The 23068-nt window shown below is 38.0% G+C and overlaps 2 protein-coding genes across 10 annotated transcripts in view; one reads left to right on the forward strand and one right to left on the reverse strand.

Annotated features, from left to right (window-relative positions):
• The first annotated feature begins 730 nt into the window (after nt 1-730).
• On the forward strand, nt 731-1993 carry Gpr151 (G protein-coupled receptor 151). Its single transcript, XM_008821651.1, has one exon. The coding sequence runs from the start codon at nt 731-733 to the stop codon at nt 1991-1993; it is 1263 nt and encodes a 420-aa protein (XP_008819873.1).
• Nucleotides 1994-5695: 3702 nt separating this feature from the next.
• The window catches only part of Tcerg1 (transcription elongation regulator 1), a 68601-nt gene continuing 51228 nt past the window's right edge, over nt 5696-23068 (reverse strand). For 8 of the 9 annotated variants that reach the window (XM_029557923.1, XM_029557924.1, XM_029557922.1 and 5 more), the window contains 7 exons: nt 19965-20115; nt 15954-16118; nt 15513-15695; nt 9426-9605; nt 8706-8789; nt 7433-7533; nt 5696-6286 (listed from right to left, as the gene is read on the reverse strand). In XM_029557923.1, coding sequence (XP_029413783.1) covers nt 6085-6286; nt 7433-7533; nt 8706-8789; nt 9426-9605; nt 15513-15695; nt 15954-16118; nt 19965-20115 — 1066 coding nt within the window. In that variant the 3' untranslated portion in view covers nt 5696-6084. Of the gene's footprint in view, nt 6287-6552; nt 6647-7432; nt 7534-8705; nt 8790-9425; nt 9606-15512; nt 15696-15953; nt 16119-19964; nt 20116-23068 lie in introns of all 9 variants that reach the window. The other variant, XR_003847560.1, reaches the window with a different exon arrangement.

A 23068-nucleotide genomic window follows, 5' to 3' on the forward strand; every position in this document is an offset into this window, starting at 1 on the left:
CACAGATTCAATAAGACTTTTTTCCTCAATTATTTCAGTATCCAGTCAGTTGTTCATAATCCTGAAGTAGTAGTGACTATTGGGAAAAGAAGAAAGCACCTGTCAGCAAAAAAGGGGAGGGAGGAGCAGCACTGGTCCTTAGAAGTGTGGCCTCCCACCAGCAGTTGCTATACCCTATGGGAACTTGTTAGGAGAGTAAACTCCTAGTCCAGACTGACTGGATCAAGGCACCCAGGAGTCTCTGATTCATGTTTAAATTCAAAAGACTTGGTTTACATGTAGTGTTACTGAACTACAGACCACATATAACCTGTACTTTTGAAACCCAGTCAAGATTTTAGAAATAACTGATTGAAAAAATACTTTAGCTCTAGTGATCCTCTCCAACCCTGACCCCCCAGGACATACCCCACTTACATTTATCATTAATGGGTATATTTTATCATTGGATGGGGCTAGTATTAGTATTAGACTTGCTAATGACCTGCAACCAAGCACTCCTGCTGCCTGTCATACAGTGCAGTCACAGGCATTCTGCATGCAGCAGAGAGCTCAGCGGTCAACCTTCCATCTTCAGAAACAAGGGGAGGATCCAGAGCTGTCATATGGCACTGACGACAGAGGGCTTTTTGCTGGTTTTTTCTTTTTTTTAAATTCCTATGCAAAAGAGATAGGAAGACAAACCTAAATAAGAAGCTATTCTGCACCAAGGAGCCAGACGGAAAAGGTGATGCTGGCACCTGCCTTTGCAGATTCCAACTCCAGCATCATGAATGTGTCCTATGCTCACCTCCACTTTGCAGGAGGGTACCTGCCCTCTGACTCCAAGGACTGGAGGACCATCATTCCTGCTCTCTTGGTGGCTGTGTGCCTAGTGGGCTTCGTGGGGAATCTCTGTGTGATTGGCATCCTTCTTCACAATGTTTGGAAAGGAAAGCCATCCATGATCCACTCCCTGATTCTGAATCTCAGCCTGGCTGATCTCTCTCTGCTGCTCTTTTCTGCACCTGTCCGAGCTACAGCATACTCCAAAGGTGTTTGGGATCTAGGCTGGTTTGTCTGCAAGTCCTCAGACTGGTTCATCCACATGTGCATGGCAGCCAAGAGCCTAACAATTGTTGCAGTAGCCAAAGTATGCTTCATGTATGCAAGTAACCCAGCCAAGCAAGTAAGTATCCATAACTGCACCATCTGGTCAGTGCTGGTGACCATCTGGGTTGTGGCTAGCCTGCTTCCCCTGCCAGAATGGTTCTTCAGTACCACCAGACATCTCGCGGGTGTGGAAATGTGCCTCATGGACGTGCCAGCTATGGCCGAAAAGTTCATGCCAATGTTTGGTAAGCTCTACCCTCTCCTAGCATTTTGTCTTCCTTTACTTCTGGCAAGCTTTTACTTCTGGAGAGCTTATGGGCAATGTAAAAAACAAGTCACTAAGACTCAAAATCTTAGAAACCAGATGCGTTCAAAGCAACTCACAGTGATGCTGCTGAGCATTGCCATCACCTCTGCTCTTCTGTGGCTCCCCGAATGGATAGCCTGGCTGTGGGTATGGCATCTGAAGGCTGGAGGCCCAACTCCACCACAAGGTTTCATAGCCCTGTCTCAAGTCCTGATGTTTTCCATCTCATCAGCAAATCCTCTCATTTTCCTAGTGATGTCGGAAGAGTTCAAGGAAGGCTTGAAAGGCATATGGAAATGGATGATAACCAAAAAATCTCCAGTTGCCTCGGAGTTTCAGGGAGCACCAGCTGGTAACTCAGAGGCCCTTCCTGACAAAGTTCCATCTCCAGAGTCTCAAACATCCATTCCAGAGAAAGACGAACCTGGCTCTCCCAACTCCAGCAAAGAGAAAATTGAAAAAGTGATTCCCATCCTCCCTGACGTAGAACAATTTTGGCACGAGAGGGATGCTGTTCCGGCAGCACAAGACAATGACCCTATCCCCTGGGAACATGAAGGTCAAGAGACAGAGGGTTGTGATAAACAGAATTAAGTTTAAAAGAAAAACAAATGTGGTTATTGTATTTACTTGTAATGCTGCTTATCAATATTGCTGACGTATTAAAATTATTAGGAACTGCAAAGAAAGATTCCATTCTGCATTTTCAAAATGTACAATCTGGTAAGTAGGATATAACAGTAATTATGCTTCAGAATTACAAGCTATGTCAAAGAACTCATTTAAGTGTTGTGTAGATACTACTGCCAAAGTGATTACCAGGTTCAGCTACTTGGTCCTCTGTTCACAGTGACTCTTCCACTGGGTATCCCTTAGGAACACTGTACTGTACTGGCTAGAGAAGTGTATCTGTGTCACAGATTGAACTCATTTATTTTATGAACCTGCTGACCATAATCTGTAAGTTAAGCAATATTTCATTTAAGCAAAGTTCAAAAAGTCTGCTTTGGCTTTTTAAGAGTGTACATTTTACTTAAAAGTTCTCTTTATCTGCTTAATAAAAAATAATTTACTTAAAGAAAAGTCCATATAATTTTCCTGAGCAAACTTTACAGAATAATCAGACACTACTTTCTTCCAACTCTGGGCTCATTTCAAACCATGGCTATTTTGGGCCTAATTTGAAGTAAATTCAAGTTCTACCTCACAGTATAAAAGCTGTTTCAAGTTGTTTAAAGTCACCTTAACAAATTCTCAATTCAAAGTCTGAGAATATCAGTAGCCTGCCATGGCATTCTACATTATAATGTAGAAAACAAACAATGTTAAAACCGCCCTTCCTTCCCTTGCAAATATAGCATTTTTTTACAGGTTGAAATTTTTTCTTTTCTCTCAAATAAGCTACAGTTAATGATGTAGGCATTAACTACTGATAAAAGGTACGCCTTGAAAATAAAGGAGAATGAAAGTGATGATTTTCTTGCTAAAAGGTATTAATTTTACCTGTAACAATCAACTTGAACCCTCCTCAATTTTTAAAATATTTCAGAGCTTTCAAGGTACAAAAAATAATCAAGAGTAACAGGGTGGCAAAGCAGAGAAAAAACCCCAACAAACATTAACATGCAATTTACTTAGAGCAGAAAATAATATTCATAAGGCAATGAAAAGCAAAAAGCAGTAACAACCCAATCTTGAGTTCCCAGATGTGGAAAATTTGAGTAGCTGGCAATAACCCCATTTTACACCAACAAAAAGCACATCCAAAACATAATGATATTATTTCCTCCCCTTGTAAACAAAAAAAGGATTATATATTCAGGATCACTTTGCTAATGAAATTCTGGGATTGTTCACTGTTGGGTCCCTCCAGGAAGAAAAATGTTTCTAAATCAAGCAATGGGACAATGTTCTGCACAAGGGATTGTTGGTAATGTTCAGTCGTGGGAGTTTGGGACTGTTTTCCTACAAAAGATGATGGTTTTTAACACAGCAAGATAAAGCTGCTTTCTTTCTTATATCTGGTTCATTATAAGTTGTATTTGATGCTCAAACATTCAAATAAAGTGTAATTTAACCCAAGAATTTAAAATAATTGTTTTGTTATTCCATAGTTATACAAGGGATTACCACTGAAATTATTTGTGATGAACCACTCACGGAAAACTTTCTACTGTGTGTACACAGAGTAAATACAGAATGTAAGCTTCTAATATTTCATATTTAACTTATAAATAAAGGTAATGTTTTACTTCAGATAGGTGTTAGAGAATTAAAGCTGTATCCTGAACTATCATTTCAAAATTACCACTTTGGAAAAAGAGGGTTTAGATTTGTAAGGTAGTCTGACCTTAATATCCCAGGCCTCAGGGTAAAGTACAGATAAGCACCACTTCAAGATACAGACACTGGAACAAAGTGTAACTATAGTGAACCTTTAAGAATGTTAGAGTCCTGATCTGATCCCTCTAAAAAGATACAAAGTAAAAACTGATTTGTACCTTATGTGAATAATCAAGCTCAAACAGTGGAAGACAAAAGTAGGAAACAAGAGACAATCAGGCCATTTTCTTCACTCTTCTCTACGAGACAGAATACAACTGAGTGGGTAGACACTACTATGTGGAACTGAGAATAACAAAGAAATGTTTTAAGGTAGTTAAATAGTTGGTTCCTTTTGGCAAGCACTCCAATTTCAGGCCTCATAAAACTTAAAAATCACTTAGTAAATTTATAAAAGCAAATTTCAAAAACAGGGGCAAAAACAATACAAATTCTGCTTACCAATTTCACAGGTTCAGACTGTAGTATAATCCATCAATGCTGGATTTTAACAGTTCACATAATTTCTATGATGCTTAATAGATTTAACCTAAGTACTAAGTAATATGGATGTAAATGTGTTAAATATAACATGCTGCTACTACTACTACATGTCAGTTGGTATTTCCTCTTTCTCAGTTTCGTTGACATCAAGGAATGTGGGAGACATGGGAAGATAAATTACCCTATTAACACTTACATCTCTCACGTATCTCATTTATGTGGCATCTGAAACTGACAACTTATGAGAATATAGGAGGTCACACACGTATGAATGGAAGGTAAAGCTAGAAAAGTTAACTGAGAATTAAAGGTAAATATGATATACATGACAGGCTGAAAGTATGTCAACAAGGCACAAAACTGGCATGTTAAAAAACAGAAGTCAAAAAATAATTCTAATATTCTTGTTATGAAGCAACAGGTATTAAAGAGCTTAATCTCCAAAGGGAATCGGGGAAAGAAAGAAAGAAAGAAAGAAAGAAAGAAAAGAGCAGGTTCTCTACAAAATTTCTTCTTTTATAGTGGAAAATACAGTACTGTACTCAAGCCTTTTTAAAAATTATATAATACTATTCAAGATTTAGATGTGCCAAATCTCAGATGTATTTTCTTCAAAAAGCAAGTTTTCTAATATATTATGCAACAGTAATCATATACAATCCACATATACAAAAAGAGTTGGTTTATTATAGTTCAAATACACAAACTGAACATTCAAACATCTTAAAATTAAACTTTAGAAACAAAAGTTCAACATTCAAACAGGAATAGAGTTTATGGGGAATACCCAGAAAGGCAATTTTGTTGTCTAATCCAGAATAATGATAAAGATCATTCAATGGAGAATAAAGTATGTTTAACCAGCAGTTCTACTCTGGCCAACACATGAGTTATGAATGTGGTTCCATACCTGAGAAGAAATTACTAAATAAATCTTCTCTTAGGCTAAACAACAAGACTTGGCCTAAAACTCAGAGGGGATAATCAAAGCACATAAATGAACAAATACAACTAAACTGTTCTTTAGAGACAAAGGTATAAGTATGTTCATTATAATATCCTTCGTCTCTGGAAGAATTCAATTCAGTGTTTTCTCTTTTACCCGCTTAAAAAACAAAATCAAAACAAATCCCAATTTCGGTTTTCTTGGGAGTCTGTGGTATTTGCATCTTGTAAGTTCAAACCACAAATGCTCCTGTCTTGCATGTATAACACTGCTAGTAATAACAGTGAGTTATAAGTGTGGTTCCATACCTGAGAAGAGATACTAAATAAATCTTCTCTTGGGCTAAACAACAAGACTTGGCCTAAAACTCAGGAGATAATCAAAGCACATAAGTGAACAAATGCAACTAAACTGTTCTTTAGCGACAAAGGTATAAGTATGTTCATTATAACATCCTTAGTCTCTAGAAGAATTCAATTCCGTGTTTCCTCTTTTACCCACTTGAAAAACAAGATCAAAACAAATCCCAACTTCAGTTTTCTTGGGAGTCTGTGGTATGTGCATCTTGCAAATTCAAACCACAAATGCTCCTGTCTTGCATGTATAACACTGCTAGTAATAACATCACCAAGTCACTGGCTTCCACACCTCATAAAAGGATGACTTTTAGCTTCAAGATTTTAAATTTACTAGAGACAGACTATATTTGAGTATGTATGTCAGTCATGCCACACAAAGAAAAGCATAAATATTTTCAAAGTGTTCTGTTCAGAGACTGTTCACAAATGCTTCTCCTCCTGTTCGTCAGATGGTTTTGCAACAGGTTGACTAATGCACATATATGTAAAAACCTGAAAATTGGCTCATGCAAGCATTTTGAATTAAGTGATACCCCATGGAAGACTATTTAGAATTATTTTGTCGATCGTCTAGTGGGCTCTGATGCTGTGGGAGGTGGGGGTGGACCCCGGCGATCCAGGTCATCAACATACGCCACGATCAGTTTTCGCCGCTCCTCTGGTACACAGTCCAGTACTAGATACCGTTTGTCATTCTGCAAAATTTTTTCTACATCTTTCAGGTGTTGATCGGATTCTTGGATTAGCTTTTTGGATCTGAAATAAAAAGAAGTACAACAGTTGCTGACTGCTGTTCACTAGTCTTTCAGAAATGAGCTGGAAATGTCCATCTAGTTCCTAATTGTGTTTCCATTTTTTTTTTTAAAGAAAAATTTCACTGCAGCAGTCACCTTTGTAAGTCGCCTCAGCAAAGACTCCAAGGAGTGAAAGGGCCTCAGAAGCTGAATTACCCTCCCACCCCTACTGGTGGTCCCTCCAGATCAGGGCTGAGGGTGGGTGGGTAAATCTTGCCCGTGCTGTACCTGTTCTGTGGATGAACAGAGGACTTCAGTCTGCGGGGCTGCCAATCCCAGCATCTTTCACAAGCTTTCACTTTCACATCTTTCACTAAATTAACTATAAAAATGTAGAAAGAAGTCTTACTTCACATCTAATTTAAAAGCCCAAGCTGATGCAAAACATTAAGGATCCTGACCAAAAAAATCCAATGACAAAATACTTAAAAACCACACCCTCAGCTCTACCTATCCTCCCGTGCACATACCCTTCATTAAGATGTTTCAAATTTTTATTTTAAAGAAATGCTGGAGCACGAAAAACTTGGTTTCCTATGTACTGATTGGTAAGCAATGCAAAATTGTTTTCTTGGTGATAAACTGCTGATTGGTGGAAGGCTACTAGGTTTGCTACTCCAAAATCTTTAAAAAAAAAAAAAAAAAATGTATCCAGTAAACTACTTTCCTGAGGGGGAAAAATGCTTTTGCTGACTTAAGATGATTTCAGGCTTGAGAATGGTCTAACCATACCTTCAGAGGAGGCAAAGATAATTCAGAGTGAAGGATTAATTTAAGACTCTTTGTGAAAATATAATTCTTAAAAATATGAGAGTCCTCACAAAAAAAAAGCAGTGAAGTAAAAATCAAATATTTGTTTTTAAAACCAGATGATAGATAACACAAAATAAGAATTGACATCTGGGCCCTTTTTTTTTTTTTAAAAAAAAAAAAAAAAAAAAAAGTACTGTAGATATGGGCTGTACCTGCCCATGGGGAAAAGTTGGCGTCTTCTTATTCCTAAAATTAATCATGTCAACATGTGTGTGAATGAAAAGTATGCTTTGGCCAGTTGAGCAAAGGCTAGTAAAGACAATAACTGCAACATGAAACATTTCATTGCCCATACCTATACGTTATAAATTTGGTCTCTTTCAAAAGCGTCCTGAAGTCTGCTTTGGCAGTGATATATTTGTCTCTGATGTACTCTTCAAACTCTCTTTGTTTTTTCTGCCATGTGGAGGGAAAGACACAGTAAGATTAGAGGGGAGAAAAAAATTCAAATTCTAAAATAAACATATTACTCTGTGCTTTACAGGGATAATCTCCTTCAGTGTTGTTAACAATCTCAAGAGGTAAGCACTATTAAAAATAAGGAAACTAAGGAGGAAGTATTCATTTCCTATACACTGTATTTTTATCTTTAAGCACAAAGACAGTAATGGGACCTAACTTATGGATATAAAAAGTGAAATAACGTAACTACTGAGCATTTGCCTTTCTAGTATGGAAATTGTAATGCGAATTCTAGTCTTTGCTTTAAAAAAAATCTTACCGTCAATTCTATGTAAGTAATCAGGTAAGTTAAAAACTGACAGATGTCACATGCTATCAGTCACTCTTTTCCAGCCACATGTATTCGGTGGTTCACACATCAAAAATCCAACTTACTACAGTTGGAGCAAGGTTTGAGAAATAGGTCTATGGGGTTTTAGATGACAGAGATATCAACCAGTGACAAAATAGCAAATAAAAGGCAAAGGGACAAAATGTAGTATGTGCTTCTTCTTGGTGTTGTTCCCTATTTCAGACACTAGGTAAATGTGTTCCTTACATAGGAGCCAGTTTGCATAAATAAAGCTCTGCTTTTAACACTGCATCTGATATTTTTGCTAGAATTTGGAATCTTGTGGCTCTGCTAGTGTGGCTTAAGAGGCAAGGAGTCCGACAGCTTTAACATCAATTGCCAGTCTGAATGTGTCTACCTAGCAGAAGCTGACTATGCCTTCACTGAGTTGGTAACCCAAACTCAACCTAATAGTTAAACTCTAAACTTTAGATTACTGCTTTGTTTTACTATATTGAGCAAAATTTAAATTAAAATAATTAAAATCTAGATTCATTTCTCACACACTTTAAACTAATGCAATTAAAATCATCAATTTTGTTTTTGGTAAAAATACTAATGGTACAAATTAAGCCCAATCAGTATTTATAAACTTCAAGATGTAGTAGTACACCCCTGCAATCCCAGCACTTATCCTGGCATTCTACAGGCTGAGGCAGATTTATGAAGAAGCCAACCTGGGCTACACAGTTTCAGGTCAGCCTGGGCTTCATAGATCTTGTCTCAAATAAAAAACAAAACAAGCTGACACTAAGCCTGTCACAAATCCTCTTACCCTGTCACTGGAGGAGAACTTAATGCACCGGGGATCTTCCTTAATTATTTTTTTTACTTCTTTCCATGTAGATGTTAAAGTGATCTTTGAAAAGACAAGAGAAAACATAAATACAATTCTCTTTTATTTAGGGGTCAAACTGCAGCACATATGGTACATAATATTACACACTGACCTGCAATCTCTTGTAATGCCCAAGCGTTACTGGACTAGTTAGGGACAGGGAGCAGCTTTAATGCAATTTCTTTTGGTTGGCTTGCCACAAGAGTTATTTTCATGGCCATACTTTCAAGGTGGCCTAAGACAATCACCTGCAAACCCTGTATTTACATGGGCAAACATCATAACTTCTGAAAAAACCATCACCAAAAAGAGCAGATAAATAGGAACAAAACCTGAACAACAAAGTGACAAACTGCCAAATACAGGGCCACATAGCACCAAGTTGAAAATGGAGCGAAAGGTATTTATAAACTTTTTTGTCAGGAGAGAGCACTGATCACACACAGTGCTAAGGACTTTTTGAGTTACCAAGGAGCAGTTATGAATTTGAAAACTGCAAAAAGAAATAATTCCTAACTAGTAAGAAAGTCATGAAACCTAAGATTCTTATAACAGGTCTAAAGACCATGACATCAGAAATCGTGTCAGTATTTTACTTATGAAATTATAAACAAAGATTCAATGGGATGAAAGACAGGATAAGTAAGAGCCTCTCACCGCAGAAGTTTCATCCAGAAGTTGCCTAAAGTGCTCCCTTTTCTTTTTGGTGAGTGCCTCAATGTGTTCATTGAAAAGCTTCTCTTTCTCTTCTCTTTCCAATAAGGACCCAGATTCCCAGCGGTGATCCTTTCGGAGGGTCCTCCTAGTATCAGACCATGACACATCTGAAGACCGCACCTAAAAGTAGAAAACAGTATTTATCACCAAATAAAGTATTCATATTTCCACAAGAAGCAGCTAAATAATCTAGTTCAGAAATGATTAACTTCACTTACGTTTACATAGGCAGTCACATTCAGAAACTTAAAAATACTTCTTGAAAAATAAATATACCTCTTTGACTTTACTATACCATAAATAATCATGTTAAAAAGCCTTTTTTTTTTGGTCTTTTTTAGACAGCAAAAAGACAGGGTCTCCCTGTAGCCCCAGCTGTCCTGGAACTCACTATGTAGACCAGGCTGGCCTTGAACTCACAAGAGATCCACCTGCCTCTGCCTCCCAAGTGCTGGGATTAAAGGCGTGCACCACCACACCCAGGTAAAAAGCCATTTTAAAAAAATATATATTTTATTATTTTTATTTTATGTGTATGAGTGTTATGCCTGCATGTAGGTAAATGCACCCGTGTTGTGCAATGCCCACAGAGGACAGAAGAGGCTGTCGGATCCCCTGGAACTGGAGTTACGGACAGTTGTTAGCTGCGATGTGGGAGCTGGGATTCGAACCCGGGTCTTCTGCAAGAACAGTCAGTGTTCTTAACTGCTGAGCAATCTCTCCAGCCCCTAAAAAGCCATTTTAAGTGCCAGGCATGGTGGCGCACACCTAATCCCAGCATTCGGGAGGCAGAGGCAAGTCGATCTCTGTGAGTTCAAGGCCAGCCTTGTCTACAGTGAGTTCCAGGCTAGCTGGGGCTACAGGGAGACCCTGTCTCAAAAAGAACCCCCCCAAAAGGACATTTTAAGTAAAAATGTCAGCAAATTAATTAGGTCAAAATATTAGCATGCCATTAGTTAATAACTAAGCAAGGTACATTTCCCATGATCTAAGTAAGAAGCTTCTGAAAACTCCATCTTAGTTAAGTCATTGAAAACCTACTTTAAGAGAGAAATCTTAACTCTAGTGTCCAACTATACTATGAAATACATGTTTAGAGCTTGGGGAGGTAGGAAAAGATGAAGAGATTATCTTTCATCAACCAGAATCCCTAAGAAGTTTAATCCCTACTTATGCCAATTAAACTTATGCCAATTAAAAGTAGTGCTGATTTTTGTCTTCTTCCTGCACTGGGTATCTCCTCCAAAAGGACCAACTTAAAACTTGAGCTAAGCTGGGCATGGTGGGGCACACCATTAAGCCCCAGCATTCAGGAGGCAGAGGCAGGCAGATCTCTGTGAGTTCAAAGCCAGCCTGGTCTACATAGTTAATTCCAGGCCAGCTGGGGCTACAGGGAGACCAAATAGACCAGAAGAAAAAAAAAAAAAAAAAAAAACTTGAGCTAAAATCTGGACTTACTAACCTAGGAAAAATGACACTTCTAACCATAAGAAGTCAATCTAATATACGCAAATTAGTAAACATGACATACCACTGACCAAAAAAAGGGTAAAAAAACCATATAATCACCTGGGAAAAACATTTGATCAATTCAATACCTTTTCATGACAAAAACTCTCAACAGGGGCTAGCAAAATGGCTCAACAGATAAAGGTGCTTGACACCAAGCCTGATGATCTGAGTTCAATCCCAGAAACCCATAAATTGGAGGGAGAGAACAGACTCCTTAAAGTTCTCCTCTGATCTCTCCAGACATACTGCATGGCCCAAGTGCATAGGGCGTGCGCAAGCCAGTACACCACACACACACACACAAATACACGCACACTCTCATACAAAATAAATTAAAAAGTTAAAAAAATTTTAGTCCTTTTCCTGAATAGGGCACCTGTATCAAACCTCAGGGACCACTGAAGAAGAGGGGTCAGAAGATTCTAAGAGCCAGAGGTAGTGGATGGCAACAAGGAAACAATGAGACAATGAGAATTTACTCATCAATTTCAGTAATGGTAACAGCATGCACAAGACCTATGTACATTCAAACCAGACAAAATCTCAGCATAGAAGTGGGGAAATGGGTAAGAAGCCCCAACCTTAGCTAAGGAACTATTGGCAACTGGTAACTACTGGGAGAGAGTTGGTTTTCTTTAAGGATGTGACTGACACTAGATAGGTCAACCAAGCTCTAGTAGACATACCCACAGGGAAAGACATTTGGGGACACAAACTTGGCTTGATAGACCTCAATATATGCATATGATATAAAAGTAAATATACATTTATATATAAATGACAGTTATTCGTATATATATGAAAGACAAAGTACATGAAATCCGGCAGGGGGCTGTAGGAGGGGTACAGATAGGGGAGAGGGGGTCTAAATATTATATAAATATATATTGTATGAAATTCACAAAAGTTCAATAAAAAAAATTCTCAATAGACTAGATACTGGAGGAATGCAACTCTGCACTAAAGATCATCTGCGATGAATCACAGTTAATACTCAACATTGAAAAGTTGACAATTTCTCCTCTAAGATAAAGGGTAGCAGGATACCCACTCTCAGTACTCACTACTTTTCAAAACTGTACTTGTAGAAGCTCTAGTCATAGCAACAGGGCAAGGCCCTCGGGGTGAGGGAGAAAGAAGTAAAACTGTCTCTAGTTGCTGATGATATAATCTTACACAGAAGAAAACCTGAAAAGTCTACCAAAACACTATTAAAACTGATACATTTAATAAAGTTTTAGAAAATAAAAATTTCAACATCTAAAAGCTAGTAAGATTTCATAAGCTATCAAAATGTAAACTGTGAAATAATCCCACATGCTAGAGTATCAACAAAAAAGCTACTTAAAGTATAGTCATCCTTAACTCTAGTTCTAGAGGATCTGATGACCTCTTCTGGCCTCTGCAGGCATTCCATGCACATGGTGCACTTACATACATGCAAGAAAAATAGTCGTACAAATACAATAAAAATAAATTAAAAAAATTTTTTTAAATAAAATATCCACAGTTCTTAAAGCAAGCTACAGATTCAGTGTAATCCTTGGCAAAATCTCAATGCCATTTTTCACAGAAATACAAAGTTCCTAAATTCACATGAAGTCACAAGACCCTGAAGAGTCAGAACAATTTTGAGCAATGACTGTTCCATGAAGATGGAAGCAACATGCTCTTTTGATTTCAAAATACATTGTAATTATAATTATTTTTTAAAAGTACAGTAGTGGTATTTAAAAACAGCACATCAATCATCAGCAGGACAAAAGGTCCAGGAATGAACCTATGTACTCATACTCTACTGACTGATTTTCAAAAAGATATCAAGAGCACATAACAGAGTGACAATACCTTTAATAAAGGCTGTTGGTTAAAGACAACAGTCACAAGCAGAAAATGAAACTGGATTTTGACCATATATCACTTACCAAAAAAAAAAAAAAAAATCGACCAAAATCATAAGGGATTAAAAAAAGACGGAAGGCCTGTATGGTGGAGAATGTCTGTAATCTCAGCACTGTGGGTGCTGAGGCAAGAAGATCAAGTTCAGAGCAAGCCTGAGTTTCATAGTAAGACTGCCAAGACTGCCTTTAAAAACAAACAGCAAAAGGGACACAAGCCCTTTTGTAATTGTAAAACAGAAGGGGAAAAGTTCCATGACACTGGCCTGGGAAGGATTTTTTCTTTTTCTTTCTTTCTTTTTTTTTTTTTTGTACATAACCTTGAAAGAACAGGCAACAAAAGAAAAATGGACAAAAGGGATTGATTACAAGAAAGAATACAATGACATGAACAAACAACCCACGAAATGGGAGAAAATGCATATAAACCATACAGCAGAAAAATGTTAATATCCAAAATACATAAGGAAGCTGGGTATGGTGGTACATGCCTGTAATTCTAGCACTAAGGAGGCTGATGCAGGAGAATTGTGAGTTCAAGGCCAGCCTGAGCTACACAGCAAAACTCGCAAAACTGAAAAATGCTCAGCATCATGGAAATGAAAAAGCTACATGAGACTACCTCATAACTATTAACAATGGCTTTTATCAAAAAAGACTTAAGTCTCATATTTGAACTATTGTACACTACTAGTAGGAATCTAATTCAGTACAAGAGTTTCCTAAAAAAAATCTAAAAACCAGAAGTACTATGTAATCAGCAAACCCATCTCACTCCTTGATATTTCCAAAGGAAATGAATCAGTATGAAGTCAGTATGTCAAAGGGAAATTTATACTTCAAAGTTCATTGCAGCACTATTTACTATAACCAAGGTATAGACTAAAGTGTACAAGAAATAAGATATACAGATGTACATATACACACATATATTTATAACATATAGATGGATTAAGAAAGAAAATGTTGTAATTTACAACAGGGATGAACCTAGAGGATATTATGTTAAGTGAAACAAACCAGACACAGAAAGGCAAAAACTACATGATCTTACATATATACATTATCTAAAAAACTTGAACAGAACTATACAGAAGAAAGATGATCTTGAGAGAGGAGATAATCACGAGGAGGTAGGTAGAGGGGGAAAGGAAGAAATGAGGATGCATATCATAAAATTACATTATACCACAAAAATGTATAGCTATGTCTTAAAAATAATCCTACCTTTAAAAAGAAACAAAGTAACTGAAGACTTAACAGCTGTTCCACCAATACCACAGATGACAACAGCACTAAAACTAAGAAATATGGAAGAATGAAAAGATAGAGAGGAAAACAAAAAAGCTATGGAAATATTTCCTTAACTTGCATCAAATATCTAGAAATATGTGCCAGGTAAATACCAGGCTTGACACTTCAATTACAAAAAAAAGGATGCTGTCATTTCTTTCAAAGAGCACACTTTAGTCTCACACAGGATGTATGTAGTACGTGCTACCTACATGGGTGGGGAGAAGCCTCCAAGAGAGATCTGTGTTCACTCTTCATTACAGTCAATTTTAAAGCATTCTAGGTGGAGGGTTGCCATAGATTTATGGATGATGTGGGTCATTACCTAATGGTAAATCAACAAGGCTGGAGGCTGAGGAGTGAGGAGAGCAAACATGCTAAGGCAGGAAACAGGTGGGGAGTCAGGGAATGAATGGTCCTTTAGATTCCACTAAGGAGTTCCATGGGGTCAGGAGATACACTCCTGGAAAAAGGACCAGTTATCTGAAACCAGCCTTGTCAACAAAGAAGAAAGACATCTCAAAAGAAACAAAACAAACAAAGGATCTGACTTCCAAAGCAAAATTAAAAACCAACAAAAGAGTTGAATCTGACAGGTGGGCACCTGCTGAGTACGGAAAAACCTTAACATCCTCAAGTAACCAGAAAAGAGACAAAATCAAGATTGCTATGACTGTTATTAAAGCTGATAAGTCTAGGAGAATGTCAGAAGGTAAATAAATTTCAAAATTACTGGAAATGTCCATAATGTTTAAGAGTATAACAAAAGAAACAGAACCAAGGGGGGAATGAGAAGTGGCAGCAGCAGTAGAAGGTCAAGGGGAACAAGTAACACAGCACAGCAGTCCAAGACACTCAGTGTCTATGTAAGAACCCTACATACCCCAACTCAAGAAAGTTTCAGGGTTATTTCTTGGGGTGAGTACACTTCCAGCTCTATAGCTCATACCATCTACATGTACAACAACTGATCATCACATCTTGATGACCGTACATCATCAAGAAAAAAGTCCAATCATGTTCAGAATACTTTATGACTGTAGCAAATAAGTGTGTAATAGTTTAAGATGACTTTCATCAAAAACATTTTTCAATTAAGTTGAGACTAAAAGACTGTGAAATTTCATTTATATAAAATACTCACATAAAACAATGTTAGTAGTATTTTTCTATTCTAACAGTTATAATAGCAAGAATTCAATTTTTGAGTGCTCTATAAATAAGTTATCTTTCAAAGCATATTTTTAAAAGATTAAAATGTTCCTAGTAGGTAATATAACAGATTTTGAATGCCTAATACTTCAGAGAGGAAAAAGATTTGTACCATGTCAGACAGAAGAGCCTTAAAATTCTGGATAGCTTCTTCTCGTTTATGTTGCTCTCTTTCACGATCTATTTCTTTCGTTTGTTCAGAACGAGCTTTTTGAACCTCTCTTTCCCGTTCTCGAAGGCTTGCCTCAATTCGGGCTTGCCTTTCAAGTTCTTTTTCTTTTTCTGAGTCTAAATTCTGTAAAAATACAATTACATTATCCGCCTTATCAACTCCATAAAGTATTTTCATAAAATAGTTGCCAACATAAAAACATACAAACGTAATTTTTACCAGAATATATCTAAAGACTGTACTTCTTTCTCAATCGAGAGACTCTTACTGTCAACAAGAAAAAAATCCAACCCCCCCACCCCAAAACAACATATACCCTTAAGCAAAGTAAAGAATTATTATTTAAGGATACAGTAGCAGTAAATATAATGGTTACCTTACCTTGGCTATTTTTTCTATGTACTGTTTAAAAAGGTCTTCTCTCATTGATGAACTATCCACCGCTTTGTAACGTGGATCACTTTCTACTTTGTCTTTTACTTTGCTCCATCGAGATTGACTGTCCAAGTGATGATTAGATAACAGTTCAAAGAAATCTGACTTAATCTACATTTTAAAACAAGCATGGGGATGGGAGAGATAATGTACTATGAGAAAGCCTCCATAACTAAAAACAATCAAACAACCTATTTCCTTAAATACAACCACAGTAATTTTTAAAATTCACTTAGAGGACAACAAATAAGCGAAAAGTAATTCAGACTTTATTACAAAGATATAAACCAAGAAGCATATATACTCAGTTTAAAATGTGGCAAATTCTAGACATATTTTGACCTGTACAGACAAAAATCGAAAGGTATAATGCTTGTACCTACCTTCACGTATAAGAAAATCATGTAATTTTTATGATAGTATTACTAAAAAAGCATTCATATTAGCTATACATTTTAGTCACATAGTACATATGCCTTTAATCTATTACAGAACTCAGAGTACAAATGTTTGTCAAATACTATCAGCATATTAAGTATCAAAGGTATTAAATAATATTAATCCTTAGAAACCCATTCCAAGAATGTATTTTTTAAATGAGAAGGGAATGGGAGGAAGGTTTTGTTTTCATCCCTACTGAGTTTTAAATTTTCACACAAGTTAGTCAAAATCAGTTCAATAAAGGATTCCGGCCAGATCAGGAACTTGTTTTGCCACTAAATATTCTGCCTGACCAAGGGAATGAGAAATTAGGAATAGAATTAGAAACTAAGATACATGTGCACAAATACGAATGGATCATTTCTTCTGCCTATCTACTTATCAATTCCTCTTACAACCTAATTTCTCCTATTAGAGGATCAAAAGGGAGGTTATTCTTTCTGAAAAGATTTGTAAATTTCTAAGACCGAATTTCCAGATCAAAAACATTTTAAAAACACAGGAGTCAATCAGCTAAGGATTTCTCTGCTATTGAACTTGATCCTCGATGTTGTTTGGATTAACAAGAAATGCTCAGGTTTTTAAAGATACAAATCAAATGAACTAAATGGACTTCTAAGGCCATGTTATTTATTTTTTTTTTACAAAATAAAAAACTACTGGTGAAAACTACATTGAAACAAACCTTTACTATTCAGATACTCAATTACCTCGAACTACTGGTACTGTCTTACCAATTACAAAAATCACAATTTTTAGAAACAGTATAAAACCACATATTTAATAAAATTAATAGAAATAATAGAGGAAAAGTAATGAAAGTTCATTAATGAAATACTTCAAAAATGTGAATATAAAATTTATTATACTTAAACCCTTAAAAATTATTCTTTGGGACCCTAGCAGACAGCCTGAGAGGGCCTGTTCTGACCTCATCTGTTAAGGGGCTGAGATCTCAGCAGAATGCCTGAGAGTGCCTGTTCTGGCCTCCCTCTGGCATTAAGGGCTAAGGACTCAGTGGACCGCCTGAGCAGTCCTGGATCTGGCCTCCACCGTGATGTAGATGAAATCCCACTGAAATGGGCCAACAGCCCATGGAAAACTGATGATGCAGAGACCCAAAAGTTCAGTGCCTTGCCACAATAGGAGGAGAGGAAGATCATCCCATACCTACCCCCACTCCAAGGTTCAGGGAAGAAGAGCCAGAGGAAGGGGTGGAGTGTTAACTGGATGCTGGCACGCTATAGTCACACCTCCTTCTCAAGCTCATCAAGGATTTAAGGGAGGAGTCAGTTACCCTTCCCACCCAATCAGCTGACCTTAGCTGCTTGTGGGGGAGGGGCTAAGGATATATAAGCTGAGAATGCCAGGAGCCACCTCTCCCCCTCATTTCTGCGGCTGTCTGGAAATCACAGGATCTATATTTGAGTGTGGACTTTCCAGTGCTGCCATAAATAGGAAGCACCCACTCCTCTGTAAATAAACCCCTACCCTATGCTCTGTTAAAAAAACAAGATAGGTGTTTGGATAGATAGATGATAGGGATCTGACTAGATTGAAAGTGGATGGACTTACACTGGGGAACGCCAGGGCACACTGACTTGACACAGTGGGCCTTAACATCCAGGGCACAGTATATGGGTTCCAGTGGGGGGTGGGGTCTATGGGAGGGTGCGAGTGGGAACAAGGCTATAAAGACGATTCAGATTGTTTGAGATGTTCTGTATAAAATACAACAAAATTTAATAAAAACAAATTTTAAAAATAAATAAAAATAATAAAATATTTTAAATTAAAAAAAATTATTCTTTGGGACTAGAGAGATGGCTCAGTGGTTAACAACATTTGCTGCTCTTCCAGAAGACCTGGGTTCAATTCCCAGCACCCATATGGCAGTTAACAACTGTCTATAACTCCAGTTTCAGGGGACCTGAAGCCCTCTTCTGACCTCTGCAGTCTTTGCACGACACAGGTACACTTACATATATGCAGGCAATACACTCGTACACATAAAATAAAAATAATGAAAAATATTTTTTAAAAAATTATTCTTTGATAGTTTAGTAACTGATTTTTTATTCTTTAAATTAGCTCAATTTCCTGCCTTTTTAAAAAGCAACATGAGCAGGCCGGGCATGGTGGCACATGCCTTTAATCCCAGCACTTGGGAGGCAGAGGCAAACGGATCTTTATGAGTTCCAGGCCAGCCTGGTCTATACAGCGAGTCCCAGGCCAGCTGGGGCTAAAGGGAGACCCTATCTCAAATATCCAAAAAATAATAATAATAATAAAATAAGCATGAAATCAAACCTTACAACTTAAGAGAATAAAGACTTTATAATCAAAAGAAAATAAAGAAGAAGATACCAGGCTTATTTAGATTTTATATATATTAATTTTTTCTTTTTTACTTTACCATTCTAGGCACAACTCTCATTACTTCATAAGGAAAAAACTAAATGTATATACCAAACATCAGGAGACTAAAGTTACCACGAAGAGTTATCAACTCTTTCCTCACTAGGAAATCCCCTAACACTGTGTATGTCACTGATGAACAGCTGTCAAACTGGACCAACAAGCCTACATAGTATAAAACTGTAAAATCTACCACTCACAAAATAAAATACATCGAGTTACCCCTAAAAGTGTTTTAAAAATTAAGTTGTTAATTTTAAAAAGTACATCCAACTTGGTAAGAACTATCACTATCATTGGTAAAACAATTCTAGAAAAATTTACTTTGAAGTCTAGGATCAGTTCAGCATTTGTCAAGCTTTCATCTAACACTGTTACTATTTTAATTGAAAGAGACTCTCAACAATAAGATGAGCATTACTTCCCTAACAACATTTCTTAACAGAAAATTTTTAACATGTTAGCCTTCCACAATAAGCAGCAATTTTAAATGTCAAGAATGATGAGGCTCCAGAGGTTATTCTCCCATTAACAAAGCACACCAGGCATTAAGGAGAGTGTCTGCTCGTTAAGATGGCTCACGCACCATTGATGCCATCTCCCCACTGGTCTGCCTCCACAGTGGTGAGCTCCTCTCTACTCCTGACATTGCTATCAGATGACATTTCAGATTCATTAATCTTTAACGGCTGGCCTTTAATTCTGATAAGCAATAATTTATATGTGTGCTTACTGAAAGATTAAAAACTCAGTAGAATATTTTGATAGAACAAAGTTCTTTGAAATTCAAATGTTACCCTCCATAAAGAATTCTAAAATCTTGACACCAGTTACCACTGAGTATGTAGTTTTAAAAACCAATTCCAGATTTACCAGGCTCTTCAATTAATAGAATTTAAAACAATTTTATTTAGTTTATTGAAGCTCTAGAAACTTCAGGAATAAAGTGATGGGATACATAAACAATTATACAACTTAATAAAAACCCCAGTACACACAGACCCATTATTTATGCTTATGAATGAAGTAAGAAACAGCACATCAGTCCTTTCCATCCATGCTCCTACTAATCATATCACTAGAACTAAACCATCTTACCTTTTCACCTCTGGTCTTCGAATCTTCTTTCTCTTTCTTCCTCGCAGCTGCCACAAATTCATTAAACAATGCTTCTCGATCTTTCATCTTTTCAATTGCTTTGAATCTTGAATCTTTAGCATGTTTGGCAGCAAATTCACTAAAAGTAGCTCTATAAGAAAATGTTAAGTGTACTAAGTTCAGTTGAGTATTTCTGCTTATAAAATAAGTACAGAAGATAACATTTTCCTAGCAAAATACATGCCCGAGCCACGTAGCCCCAAATCTATGCAGTGAACAATGACCTACAGAAAAGAATTAGGAAGAGCTAATAACTGAAAATGTGAGTGATTGGTATACCATCAGTCCAGAAAGAAAGAAACATGGGGCAACTGCAACTGGCAGTAAGTAGAGCAGGGGTGAAATGCCTGAAAGAGAAATTTGTGAGGTGAGCCCCTACTGCCATCGCCTTCAGACAATTTCCCTTCAGACAACCTCCCAAAGGGCAGGGAGGGGAGTCCAAGGAGAATACAGTGGCCACAAACTGCAATAGGAAAGCTAAGAATTTGTGTGCTAAACGAACAGAGGGGAAGCTCTACAGAGAGGGTGCCCCAGAAGAAACTCACATAGGGATAATTCCCAAAGGGTCCACAGGTTAAGGCCTTACTGTGCAATACCTGGCACAACCATTTCCTATACTACATCATAAAAGTTAAGAGTGAAAAAGAAACTGAAGCTGGGCATGGAGGTGCATGGTTTAATCTCAGCACTCAGTAGGCAGAGGCCAAAGGATCTCTGAGTTTCAGGCGAGCCTGGTCTACATAGTAAGTTCCAGGGCTATATGACAACCTGTTTCAAAAAGACCAAAAAGAAAAGAAAAAAAAAAAGAAACTGGAGAGATGGCTCAGCAGTTAAAGACTAACTACCTCAGTTGGCTCACAATGACCTCTAACTCTAGTTCTTGGGAATTTAAATTCCAATTCTTGGGGATTTAATGTCCTATTCTGGCCTCCACAGGAACTGCAGTCATGTATGCATACCCACACGCACCCACATATTTAAAAATAAAATCTTTTTAAGAAGAGAATGAAAAGAAACACACAATGGTGATTCAACAGTGCTTAAAAAATTATATGAGGCTAAAAAAGTCCACAAAAAATTTATTATGGCGATGGCACCATTTTCAGAATTCAACACTAACAAATCATAAGAAAATCAAGCCAAGAGCCAGGCATGGTGGCTCACGCCTTTAGTCCTAGTACTTGGGAGGCAGAGGCAAGTGGATTTCTGTGAATTCAAGGCCAGCCTGGTCTACATAGTGAGTTCCAGGACAGTTGGGGCTACAGTGAGACCCTATCTCAAAAGACAAATACACACACACATATATATATACACACACACACACACACACACACACTCCCAATATTCAATTAACATTAGCCTTGTTTACCCTTAATGTACTTAATGTATATCGAGGGGCTGACGCACCCCCATCACCCAACACTGGGCCCAGACACACCCCATACCACCCATCATGGTTAAATGGAGGGACCCCCTTGATGACATCTGGAAAGGGCCAGATCCATTGCTGACCACAGGGAGGGGATTTGCTTGTGTTTTTCCACAGGATCAACCAAAGCCTATCTGGGTTCCAGCCAGAAATGTCCGGCACCTCCCCGCCCACAAAAAAGATGGCTTGCATGACCCTGTGAGAGACAAAGAAAAGTAAGAGGAGAAAACGACACCCAAAACCACACTGGATCACGAGGAAAGAGATCCATGATCTGGTGGAGACTGCTCGCCGCAGATGCCCGCCCCCCCCCGCCCCGAGCTTCTTTCTCTGTCATCCTCATGGCCATTTTTACCCTGCTTAACACCAACGCTTCAGCCAGCCCCACTCTCCCTAATACTATGTTCTGGAGATTTTGTGTCAGGGAAACATTTCAAGGAAAAAATCAGATAATCGGAACCGCAGACTGCCCCCTAGTGGGCTGTCAAAAACCCATAGAAATCATAATATACCCAAATGCTAGCGGATACGGAACTAACGAATATGTTTGCTTCCCTTTCCGACAGACAGATCCATCATGCCTCAAGGAAGTTGATACCTATGGGGGCTGTCGCTATTTCAATCCCTGAACTAGGGACTCACTGGGGGATATCAGGGCATAAGAGGACAGGAAAGACCCATCTACCTAAAGGATAATAAGTATCTCTATGGGAACCGTTGACTATTCCCTAATATATGTTGCAGATCCATGGGATGATCGCTGGCGTATCATAGTAATAGGAAAGTTCTACTCAGGTGCATTCTCTAGCTACCCTACAGCTGACTTTCATATCTCTCGACAGCTTGTACCTGCAGCTAAGTCCGTGCTAACTCATCATAATATTATTCTACAGGAAAAACAAACAGAGGACCAGATAAGATCAACTGTGTCTTGGAGCCAATACATTCGATATGTTGCTAACTTTCTTCCCTTCACCACCCACCCTAATGCCTCTGTTTCCTTCTTTTGTGCATCCAGCAATAGACCTTTACTGACAGCAGTACCAGTTAATACCACCCTTCTTTACCCAGAAACAAAAAAAGATTTCACTGATTCTCATCTAATGGATAGTCCCTTATTCAAACAACTGGCTAACTATTCGATTTGCATTTCCAGCAAGAGTAAGCATACTCGTTACAAATGCCTCACTAACATTACTCTCTCCAGGGTAACATGCGTCATCCCTCCTCTTTTCCTATGGTGCAAAGGAAAAGCCCAACACTGTGTTAACAGCTCTTTGTCCACCTTTTGTATACCGGTAATGATTACACCCCAGGTGTACCTACTCAAGAAAGAGGAAGCTGCCCTCCTCCTTCACAGCCACCAGTGGAGAGAAATCTTCATCCCTTTGCTAGTAGGGCTTGGACTTGCCCTCTCCCTGGGTGCTGGAGGCACTGAAACTCACTATTGTACAAACCCATTACCTGGCAGGAGACTTTTGAGACAAGCTGGACTAGGCAATGGCATCCACGACTGACAGCCTCGAATCTCTCCAACGACAAATGAACACTCTTGCCAGGGTTGTGCTCCAAAACAGAAGAGCACTGGACTTAATAACTGCTGAACATGGGGGGA

This window comes from Nannospalax galili, unplaced genomic scaffold (genome assembly GCF_000622305.1).
Source record: "Nannospalax galili isolate Female #2095 unplaced genomic scaffold, S.galili_v1.0 scaffold328, whole genome shotgun sequence".
Classification (NCBI taxonomy): domain Eukaryota; kingdom Metazoa; phylum Chordata; class Mammalia; order Rodentia; family Spalacidae; genus Nannospalax; species Nannospalax galili.

Coding starts and splice junctions, on each gene's coding strand:
- Gpr151 (XM_008821651.1), top strand. CDS start 731: ATGCTGGCACCTGCCTTTGCAGATTCCAACTCCAGCATCATGAATGTG.